Source organism: Oratosquilla oratoria, chromosome 12 (genome assembly GCF_046742065.1).
Source record: "Oratosquilla oratoria isolate Oo_2021 chromosome 12, ASM4674206v1, whole genome shotgun sequence".
Taxonomy (NCBI): domain Eukaryota; kingdom Metazoa; phylum Arthropoda; class Malacostraca; order Stomatopoda; family Squillidae; genus Oratosquilla; species Oratosquilla oratoria.
This window is the reverse complement of record NC_134788.1, coordinates 71,853,663-71,865,949: the sequence shown is the minus strand read 5'-3', so window position 1 is coordinate 71,865,949 and position 12,287 is coordinate 71,853,663. Positions and strand designations below refer to the sequence as shown.

General features: G+C 39.6%; 1 protein-coding gene across 7 annotated transcripts in view; it reads left to right on the top strand.

The window, feature by feature from the left end:
- The window catches only part of LOC143032005 (uncharacterized), a 529,471-nt gene that overhangs the window by 59,295 nt on the left and 457,889 nt on the right, over nucleotides 1-12,287 (top strand). For 6 of the 7 annotated variants that reach the window (XM_076196461.1, XM_076196463.1, XM_076196459.1 and 3 more), the window contains 2 exons: nucleotides 11,507-11,842; nucleotides 11,998-12,165. The exons of the other annotated variant lie outside the window; for it this stretch is intronic. In XM_076196461.1, coding sequence (XP_076052576.1) covers nucleotides 11,507-11,842; nucleotides 11,998-12,165 — 504 coding nt within the window. The remainder of the gene's footprint in view (nucleotides 1-11,506; nucleotides 11,843-11,997; nucleotides 12,166-12,287) is intronic. 7 annotated transcript variants of the gene reach the window in all.

Below are 12,287 nucleotides of genomic sequence, written 5' to 3'. Positions count from 1 at the left end.
GGTGGACTGGCTGGTGAGGTTATTTAATGTTTGTTTAAGAGAGGGTAGAGTGCCGGAGGACTGGAGGAGTGCCTGTATCATTCTGCTTTACAAGGGAAAAGGGGACAAGTGTGAGTGTAGTAGTTTCAGAGAGATCAGCTTGTTGAGTGTAGTTGGGAAGGCTTTTGAGAGGGTCTTGATTGATAGGATTAGGAGAGGAACAGAGGGAGTAATTGGTGAGGAACAGTGTGGTTTTAGGACAGGTAGAGGTTGTGTAGATCAAATTTTTGTGGTAAGACAAATATGTGAGAAAACTATAGGAAAAGGTAAGGATGTTTTTTGGGCTTTTATGGATCTGGAAAAGGCTTATGACAGGGTTGACAGGAAGGCATTGTGGGAGGTACTGCAGATATGTGGGATAGGAGGAAAGTTGTTAAGAGCAGTCAGGAGTTTTTACGAGGGTAGTAGAGCTTGTGATAGGATTAGAAATGGAGACAGTGAATGGTTTGAGGTAAAGGTGGGACTTCGTCAGGGATATGTTATGTCGCCCTGGCTGTTCAATCTATAGTACATGGATGGGGTAGTGCGAGAGGTGAATGCAAGGGTAGTGGGTAGGGCGATGGAGATGGTTAAAGAAAATGGAGAAAAGTGGTAAATAAGCCAGTTGTTGTTTGCTGACAATACTGCACTTGTAGCAGGATCAGAGGAGGGATTGAAGAAGTTAGTGAAGTTTGAGAAGGTGTGTGAAAGAAGGAAGCTGAAGATAAATGTGAGCAAAAGTAAGGTGATGAGATGTACAAGGGGAGAGAGTGACAGCAGGCTGGAGGTGAGCATTAAGGGAGAGCAACTGGAGGAAGTGGATAGTTTTAGATATTTGGGTGTGAATGTGGCAGGAAAGGGAGGAGTGGAGGTGAAGGTGGAATGTAGATTGAGAGAAGCAAGTAAATGCCTTGGTGAATTGAAAAGTGTAATGAGAAATAGACATCTGGGAATGGATACTAAGAGGTGGTTATATGAAGGAGTGATTGTGCCAACAGCACTGTATGGGGCAGAAACATGGAACATAAGAGAGGAAGAGAGAAGGAGTTTGAATGTGTTTGAGATGAAATGTGTTAGAAGTATGATAGGGGTTACTAGGCTGGATAGAGTGAGGAATGAGGAGGTGAGGAGGAGAAGAGGGGTGGAAAGGGAATTGGGAGATAGGGTTGATTAAAGAGTATTAGGATGGTTTGGACACATGGAAAGAATGAGTGAAGAAAGATTAGTAAAAGAAGTGTGGAAGGCAGAGGTGGAAGGAGTGAATATGAGGGGGCATCCTAGGATGAGATGGATGGATGGGGTAACAATGACATTACAAAATAGATGAATGTCTGTTGAGGAAGGACGGGAGAGGACAGAAGATAGGGGTGAATGGAGAAAGGTTGTGTATAGATGATGCTGTGATGCATGAGGGGGAGTGGGTTGGGGATGGGGGGTGAGGAAGTATGTATGAATAATTTGACGCAGCCCGAAGGGATTTCTCCCTGTCTTCTCCTTTTCTGCATGAGGGGATGGAGAGGGGGGGGTCACCGAATTAATGAAGTGGCCTTGCTGTGGATATGCTGTGTCTTGCGACACTGCTTCCGACCCAGGGCAGTGGACAGGATGCAGGAATGACCTGTCATCCAGGAGGTGCTAAGATGAGAGGGAGGGAGGAGGGTGGAGGGGAGTGGAATATGTAGGGGATGGAATGGGTGGGAGTGGTTTCTATGCCTTTTTCTTTTTGGTTCCCCCCCCCCCCTGTGTAAGGGAGAAAGAGCCTTTGGTATATGTATGTACAGTGTTTGCATTTTTCCAATCTTGCAGTACCTTTCCTTCTTTGAGTGAGAAATGCATTATCTTGTATAATTTGTCCGTTAGTTCATCTACACTCTTTCAATATGCAATTTGCAATTCCATCCGGTCCATATGATTTCCTAACATCTAGGTTTTTTTTATTTGGTCTCTTATTTCTTTCTGTGTTACCTCTATTTCTTTCATTTTGGGGGATCTTTCTCATTGTCCATCTTCCCAAATTTGTGAGCTCTCAATTGTAAAAACAGACCTGAAATATCTGATCATAACTTCACCCATTTCTTTGTCATCTATGTATTCTTTATCTCCTTCACGCAGTTTCACTATTTTGTGTTTGTCTTTTAATTTATCATTTACATATCTGTAAAAGAGTTTGATGAGATGTACAAGGGGTGAAAGTGGGAACAGACTGGAAGTGAGCATTAAGGGAGAGCAACTGGAGGAAGTGGATAGTTTTAGATACTTGGGTGCAAATGTGGCAGGAAAAGGAGGAGAGGAGGTGGAGGTAGAATATAGATTGAGAGAAGTGAGTAAATGCCTTGGTGAATTAAAAAGTATAATGAGAAATAGACAATTGGGGATGGATGCTAAGAGGAGATCGTATGAAGGAGCGATTGTGTCAACAGCACTGTATGGGGCAGAAACAGAGAACATAAGAGAGGAAGAGAAGGAGTTTGAATGTGTTTGAGATGAGATGTCTGAGAAGGTATGGAAGGCAGATGTGGAGGGAGTGAACATGAGAGGACGTCCTAGGATGAGATGGATGGATGGGGTGAAGGGGGCTTTGGGGAAGAGGGGAATGTCTTTTGAGGAAGGACGGGAGAGGACAGAAGACGGGTGAATGGAGAATGATTGTATATGGATGATGTTGTGATGCATGAGGTGGAATGGGTGAGGGGATGGGGTGTGTGTGAGGTAGTATGTGTAAGCAAAATGTGACACAGCCCAAAGGGATTTCTCCCCATCTGCTTTTCTGCATGGGGTGACGGAGATGGGGGGTCGCCAATTTAATGAAGCGGCCTTGCTGTGACTTGCAACACTGCCTCTGACCCAGGGCAGGGGACAAGACACAGGGATGACCCATCATTCAGGAGGTGCCAAGATAAGAGGGAGGGTAGAGGGTGGAGGGGAGTGGAATGTATTAGGGATGGAATGGGTGGGAATGATTTTTTTTTTTTTTCTGCAGAAAAAGCCCTTGATATATGTATGTAAAAGAGTTTAGGTTTATCCTTGCATTTGTCTATAACAGCTTTTTCATAGTTTCTTTTTTCTTTCCTACATATATTCACATATTCGTTCCTAAATTTATATATGTTTGCCATTTGGGCAAGAGTGTGCTCAGTGAATGTACATACATATGCAGACAGGCAAATATACACTCATTGCTTGTGTATGCACATGGACACCTCAGTGCATGGACATTCCTGAACACACAAGCACACATATGCATGTACTTTTGTGTTCATTTGTGTACATGCACACTTACAAATGGGCACACACGTGAGTACAGCATTGGGACGAAGGAAGTGAAGTGTGATCTCCCCCATGAGGGAAATAACAATAACACAAAAAGAAATAATGGATCAATTAACGGACCTTGACATTAGGAAATCACATGGCCGGGACAGAATTGCAAATTTCATACTAAAAGGATGTAAAGAAGAACTAATGGACAAAATATACAACATAATAAGTTCCTCATGCAAAGAAAGAAAAATACCAAAAGACTGGAAAAATGCCAACATTGTACCAATATATAAAGGAGGAAACAAGGAAGAACCAACTAATTACAGACTGTATTGTACACAATCATGCATGCCAACAACACAATATACATTTTATAAGGGATTTTTAGGAAAAACCCATTCCAGCTGTGTCGTTCCTCAGGAAGACCGGATTGCTCAGCCTGACAGTCTAGGGAAGGACGACAACAACATCTACGACAAAGTCACTTCACTTTCATGACAGCCTCTTTCCTCGTCCCCTCATGCGGAAAATAGAAAAGACAGGGAGAAATCTTTTTGGGCTTCATCTAAATATCTATTCACAACTATCCTCCACACAGTCTATCCTTGCCTCCTCCCTTCCTTGCTCAACAGACATTCCTCTCTTGCTCAAAGCACCTTACACCCATCCATCCATCACATCCTTGGTCGTCCCCTCAGGTTCATTCCATCCACTTCTGGTTTCCATACCTCATTTGCTAATCTTTCTTCACTCATGTGTCCAAACCATCCCAGTGCTCTTTCATCAGCCCTATCTGCCATCTCCCTTTCCACCCCCACTCTCCTCCTCACCTCATTTCTTTTTCTATCCAACCATGTCACTCCAACCATACTTCTCACACACTTCATCTCAAGCACATTCAAACTTCTCCTATCTGCCTCTCTTAAAATCCAAGTCTCCACCCCATACAGTTTCATAGGCATGATCATCTCTTCATATAATCACTTTGCATCCATTCCTAAATCCTGATTTCTCATGACACTTCTCAGTCCCCCAAGACATTTACTGGTTCTCTCAATCTGCACTTTACTTTCACCCCTACTCCATTTCCTGGTACATGTGACCCCAAATACTTACAACTATTCACTTCCTCCAGCCTCTCTCCTTTAACCTCTTCAATATGAATCAAATTCTCATGTGCAGTATTGAATGTCTGATATACAATGATTTGATGATGCATCACAATACTCATGTTATGAAATATAAAGTCACTGCTGATTTACTTGTTCTCTTTCACTCTGAGTAATAATAATCACAGAAAAAGTGATCAAGCCAGTTCACAGAATTAGGGGGTCACTCAGCTACAACTACAAAATAAATATAATCAGGAAGCCAATGCCGACATCCTTGTATATCCACTTGCGCCTCATGACGCCTATGTAGGCATCATCATACGGAAGAGGTTAAGGCTTACCTTCAACTCACAGCCACTCTCTCCCTCTCACGTGGTACATCTCATCACCTTACTTTTACCCACATTTACCTTTAACTTCCTCCAATTGCATACCTTCCTGAACTACGTCACTAACTGCCTTAATCCCTACTCTGACCCCACCACAAGCACAGTGTTGTTTCCAAACAAAAACTGGCTCATCTACCATTTCTCTCTGCTAACTCTATCTCCAATCCTTTGCCCATTCCCCTCCTATTTACCTCCCATACCACCCCTTCCAGGCACCCATGGAGCAGCTATGGTGACATGACACAGCCCTGATGCAGCCCTACCTTTATTTCAAACCACTCGCTCTCTCTATTTCCAGTCCTAACACAGGCTCTACTACTCTCATAAAGAATCTTGGCTGCCCATAACAGGTTTTCTCTAATCCCATGTAGCTGCAATACCTCCCACAGTGACTTTCTGTCTACACTGTTAAGCTTTTTCCAAATCTATATATAGGCCAAAAAACATCCTTACCATTTACCAAAGCCCTCTCACAAATCTGCCTTACCACAAAAATCTGATCCATACATCTTCTTTTTTAAACCCATACTGCTCCTCGTCAGTTACTCCTTCTGTTCCTTCCCTAATCTTCTCAGTTAAAGCCTCCTCTTAAGCCTTTCCAAATGCGCTCACAAACTGATCCCTCTAAACCTACCACAATTACATTTGATTCCTTTTCCTTTGTAAAGTGGAACTATATAGGTACTCCTCCAGTCCTCCCAGCATTCCCATCCCTTAGACACACATTTGTTATTTGAAACCAATTAAAAACAAGGAATTACCTTAACTCTAACCTCCCTTATTTCCATTGTTCTTAATGGGGAAATTATGATTAATTATGCAATATCCACTTAGGCAAGGTTTTTAGGAATGTATTCCTTATGTAATGGAGAATTACCTGTATTACATTTCACATTAAAACACTTAAAGGAGTTACCTGTTGGATATGTGTGGTCGATGGTTTGATGCAGCCTAAAAGGGATTTCTTCCCATCATCTCTATTTTCTTCATGAAGGGATGGAGAGGAGGGGTCGCCAATTAAGTGAAGCAGCCTTGCTGTGGATGTACTGTGTCTTGCTGCATTACTTCTAACCTGGGCAGTGGGCATGAGACAGGGATGACCCTTCATCCATGAGAAGCTAAGAGGGAAATAAAGGTGGTGGGTGGGAGTGGAATGGGTGGGAGTGGATGCCTGCCTTTGACTAGCTACCTTCCATATAAGGGGAAAGAAGCCTTTGGTATATAGATAGACAGACATATTGAGCATGAGGAGACAGAGTGTGTGTGTGTGGGGAGGGGGGCACTGTGTAAGTGAGAGCCCCTGCTGTGGATGTGCTGTGTCTTGCTGCATTGCTTCCAATCCAGGCAGTGGGCAAGAGATGGAGATGACCTTTCATCCATGAGAAACTAAAACAAAAGGGAAACAAGGGTGGTGGTTAGGAGTGGAATGGGTGGGAGTGGTTTTGTGTCTTTGACTTGGCTGCTGCCCCTATAATTGTGAAGAAGTCCTTGGTGTACTCGTATAGATAGATATACAATAGAAGCCCGATGTAACGGATATCAATTTAGCGGAAGCTCAAATTAGCGAACTGCAAATAGCAATAACGAAAATGCTCAACTTAGCGGAAACGGTCCACAAAGTTGACCATTTTCCGCTAGCTGGCCAGACGCGTGTCTACGGAAATAGCTCAGTTTAGCGGGAACGGTCCTCTAAGTTGAGCGTTTTCCGTCAACTGGCCACATGCGTGTCTCAGAGTCCAATGTTACTAGATGTTACCAGATTGTGGTGGTGGAGTCAAGGAAAAATTTATAATTTAGTATTTTGGAGGTATATATATATATATATATATATATATATATATATATATATATATATATATATATATATATATATATATACGTACTATAATATATATACAATAATATATAATTCAGTATATGTATAAAGTATAATTGTAGCAGAAATATATTCAGGTAGAAATAGATGGTCTAATAGGAAAACAAAACAATGAAACCGTAAGTTGATGGGGAAATTCAAAATCAGTACGCGAGAGTAATCACCATGAAAAACACTTGTATAACAATGAACTACGTTTTCTGCAACAACACAACAATAACGCTCACTATCCAAAAACCAACTGCCCAGTCCTATTAATCGCTAGAATTATGTACATAGAACCAAACACGAAGCTATGACTAATATTCCCCGAAATTCACAGACAGCTCATATCATTGTTACATGACACACACACACACACACACACACACACACACACACACACACACACTTTCAACGAACGGACGGCTTGAAGAACGTTCTGAAGAAAAGTGCAGATTGTGGATCCCAACGCAAAGAGAAGTGCCTTTTTGTATTTACAGGGTGGGGGGAAATTGCTCGTGGGGTAGTGGGAAAGTAAGGAAAGAGGAGAAGGGGAGGGATTGCTGGGGAAATGGAAGGTAATGAGGAAGTAGAGGACTTGGTCCTAACAGACCGCCGAAAAGTAAACAAGCGACCGCAAGACGAGCTGGAGGACGACGGAATGTCTAATAAGAATGTAAAGATTAGAAGTATAGATAGGAACAATACAGTAGAAAGTGATGAGAATATTTTCAAGGGATTTAAAGAGAGTGGGGGGGACACAACCCCCCCCCCGACTGACAAGACTAGAGAAGAAGGTTGATAAGGTGATCAAGGACTTGGAGAGTAGGTTAGGTCATATGAACACCATTTTACAAAGAGTTGAAAGATTGGAAGAACTAGAAAAGGCGAATAAAAACTTAACTGATGAAATAGAAGACCTAAAAAGACAGTTAAGAGATGTAAAGGTGGAGAATGAGGAATTGAAGAAGAATAGTAAAGAAAACAGAGAAACGATAGCTAAAGAAAGTAAAAATTGGAAGAAAACCCAAGAAGGAAATAAGGTTTCATTCACTGACATAGTCAAACAGCAATTGAAAGAACATACTGAAGACTCAGTTATTAAAGTGATGAGACAAAAGGAGAATATAGTAAGAGATTTAGCAGACAAGAAGAAATGTATAATTATATTAGGAATGGAAGAGAAACACAACACAGATAGAACCACAAGAATCAAAGAGGAAAATGAAAAAGTAAGCCAATTACTAGAATCAGTTCAGGAAGATGAACCAGAAATTATGAAACAAATCGAAGAGAAATTTAGACTCGGAAAGTATAGCACAGACAAGACCAGACCAATTAAGATTAAATTCAAGTCACAAACAACGGTAGAGAATATCTTATCCAAAACAGGGAAACTAGCAACAAGTGAACAATACAAAAAGATATGGATAAAAAGAGAAATGAATAAAGAGGAAAGAGAGGAAGAAAAGCAGAAAAGACTGGAAGCTAAGGCAAAAAACGAGAACAGAACGGAGTCAGAGAAAGAGAGATTCTATTGGAGAGTAGTGAACATGAAACTAAGGAAGTTCGACATACAAAAGAAAAACATAAGGGAAACAGAGAACACAATAGAAGTGGCAGAAAACTAAGAGTGTCTTACACAAATATAGATGGATTAATAACAGGATTGAATGAGCTGAATGATTATTTGAAAGAAAAAGAACCGGACATAATGGGAATTGTAGAAACAAAATTAAAAGGCCCACTACCACCCAACAGTGTAGGACATGATGCATACAATTATTGGATTAGAAACAGAGAGAAAAAGCAAGGGGGTGGAGTTATGTTCCTGACTAAGAAGGATATAAACGTGAAAGGTGTCATATATGGAAAGAATACAGTAGAGATGATTATGATAGAAGTGGAAGACAGAGATAAGAAGAGCAGAAAATTTGTGATAAATTATGTGCCTCCAAAAACAGCCTCATGGGAGGAGAGTGAACATAAAAGTATGTTAGAGGATACAAAGATAACATTAAATAAAATAATGGAAGATGGAGGAAGAATAGTTATGATGGGCGACTTTAATTGCAAAGAAATCTGCTGGGAAGAAATGACAGTAAAGGGTGGAGATGACTCATGGGGAAACGCTCTACTTGAGATGATTATTGACCACACAATGACACAATGGATACAGGAGAACACTAGGTATAGAAATGAAGAAGAACCATCGAGACTAGACTTATTAATTACATCTGAACCTAGAATAGTGGACAAGATTGAATATAAAACACCAATAGGTAAAAGTGACCACATATTGATTGAACTGGAACTTAATGAAGAAAAATATATCAAAAGAAATGAACAATATAGAAAAGGAAGAATGATGTATGAAAAAACAAACTTTGATAAAATAAGAGAATTCTTTCAACAAGAAAACTGGGAAGAAATATACAAAGAAGAAACATCAGTGGAAGAGAAATGGAATATTTTGACAAAAATTTACAAAAAAGGAGTGGAAAAGTATGTCCCAAGACAAAAACAAGAAAAAGAATATGTAAAATGCTGGTACAACAAAAGTTGTAGGGAGTTAAAAGACAAAAGAGACAAAGCCTGGACCAGATGGAAATAAGACAGAAAACCTGAAAAATGGAAAATATATACCAGTTATAGAAATGAATATGTACAAACGTGCAGAGAGGAAAAGAGAAAATATGAAAAAGACGTCATAGAAAAATGTAAAGATCAACCAAAACTATTCTACAGATTTGTAAACAATAAACTGAAAAACAAACAGGACTTGGAGAAATTAAGACAAGGGGGAGTTGAATACACTGAGGAAATGGAAATGGCGGAAATTATGAACAAACATTTTAAATCAGTGTTTACAAGGGAGAACATACAACCTGAAGAGATTGAATGGAAAGAGAAAGTCCCCCCTATAGAAAAAATAGAAGTATCAAAGAATGAAATATTGATACAATTGAGTAATCTTGATGTCAGAAAATCACATGGACCAGATGAAATAGCAAACTGGATTCTGAAAGAATGCAGGAATGAACTGGCAGACAAAATACATAGCATAATAAGCAGTTCCTTGAAAGAAGGAAAAGTTCCAGAAGATTGGAAAAAAGCAAATATAGTACCTATATATAAAGGAGGAAATAAAGAAGAACCTACCAACTATAGACCAGTCTCTCTAACAAGTACAATAGCAAAAATTTGTGAAAGAATTATCAAAAATAGATGGGTAAAATACTTGGAAAAAAACAACGTACTAAATCCAAGGCAATTTGGATTCAGACAAGGACGATCATGCGTCACCAATTTAATATGTTTCTATTCAAGGCTAATAGATATAATACAAGAAAGAGATGGATGGGCTGATTGTGCATTTCTAGACCTAAAAAAAGCTTTTGACAAAGTACCACATAAGAAGTTGCTTAAGAAATTAGAAACTGAAGGAGGAATACAGGGCAAACTGCTAAATTGGATGGAAGACTTTTTGCAAGAAAGAAAAATGAGAGTAGTGATAAGAAACCAGCACTCAAAATGGAATGAAGTAATAAGCGGTGTCCCGCAGGGAACAGTTCTGGCCCCAATAATGTTTGCTATATATATTAATGATATGGATGAAGGAATTGAAAGCTATATGAGCTTCTTTGCAGATGATGCAAAACTACTGAAAAGAGTGAAAACTGAAGAAGATTGTGAATCACTACAGAGAGATCTAAATAAAGTACAAGAATGGAGTAGGAAGTGGGAGATGGAGTTCAATACAAAAAAGTGTAGTATAATGGAATTTGGAAAAAGCAAAAACAGAATAACAGGATCATATAATTTGGGAGAAGAAGGAATAAAAAAAGTAGAAAATGAGAAGGACCTGGGAGTCATTGTTATGAATGATATGTCACCTGAGAAACATATAAATAAGATTTTTGGAGAAACTTATAATTTAATAAGAACAATCAAAGTGGCATTTACATACCTGGATGAAGAAATGGTGAGGAAAATCCTAATCACCCTGATAAGACCAAGATTGGAATATGCAGCAACGATATGGTCACCAAGTACAAAAAAATGTATAAAAAAAAATTGAAAGAATACAAAGAGCAATTACAAAACTGGCACCAACACTCTCAAAACTATCATATGAAGAGAGACTACAAAAACTTAAACTACAGACACTAGAGCAAAGAAGAGAGAGAGGAGATTTGATAGCTATTTACAGAATCATGAAAGGCATAGAAATTACTGATAGAGAGAATCTGATAAAATGGGATGACAGAAATACAAGAGGACACGGAAAGAAAATAAAAAAAGACAGCTATAGAAGAGATTTGAAAAAGAACAGCTTTCCTCACAGAGTAATAGACAGTTGGAACAAGTTAGATGAGAAAGTGGTGTGTGCAAAAACAATACATGAATTTAAAAATAGTTTAGATAAAATGAGATATGAAGACGGGACCCCACGAGCATAGCTCCCCTTCCCGTAAAATACAACTAGGTAAATACACACACACACACACACACACACACGTTGCAACAAATTACTGCACATTGCTGTTCGTTTGCAATTCACGATTGTGCTGCCTATAATTCACTTACAATAATATATATACTGTAAGTGTGTGTGTGTACAGTAGGGAATTTTTAGGTACGTATCATTTTTACAATCTGCTCTGGCAACACTGTTACACCAACGCTCACTCGCTCAATTTAACGGAAAATTCACTTTAGCGGACTGGACCTTGGCTGAATTAGTTCGTTAAATCGGGCTTCTACTGTATTGAGCAATGTATTACCTCATAGTTTGTTCACTAGATTTAATGTTTATGTACATTTATATGATGAATTATAGAAAATAATGTATATATGTGATTCAGGTACCTGTAGGGTTTTTGGAGAAGATGCGTGAGTTTGAATTCCCTCATCTGGATCGCCTCATCACAATCGTGGACTTGATCGATGCCCCACTGGACATGAGTGGCATTGAAAAGCTTCCAGAACGGATCCAGTCTGTGGTGGCTTGGGATGCCCACCAGTCTTTCCCATGGATCAACTGGCATGTTGCTACTTTGGCTGCTGGCCACTCGAGTCCTGGTGCACAACACTATAGCTCCATTGGGGCTACCATATTTCTCTTGACTTTGCCTGGCACTGTCTCTGTTCATTATGGAGATGAAATCAACCTCCATGGCCCTAAGCAAGGGAAAGTGGAGGTAAGAAATTGCTTTGAAGTTAGGTGGTGCAAGGGAACATCTTTTTACAGAGTAACTCATTTATTCATGTATCTAGGAATTAGAATGAATATATATTTTTTTCCTGTTAAAGTGTCATTTAACATTGGTTTTAATTCCTATGGTTTATATTACAGCCACATAACTGGACTTCAATTATGCAGTGGACAGACCAAAAATTTGCAGGCTTTAGCACTACAGATCCATGGAAAAGCCTTAGTCCTGGATGGGATTTTAACAATGTCTACAATCACAACCACACAATAGAACCAGTTAGGCAGATGATAAAACTCCGGCAAGAAAAGGTGCTTTTCTAGTTATGTTCCTCTAGTCAATCAACCACCACCCACAAAGCAAGTTGGATGGTCATAAAAGTAAAATCCTCCCCACTCTTTTTGCTTCTGTCATATGCATCCATTTTACTTTT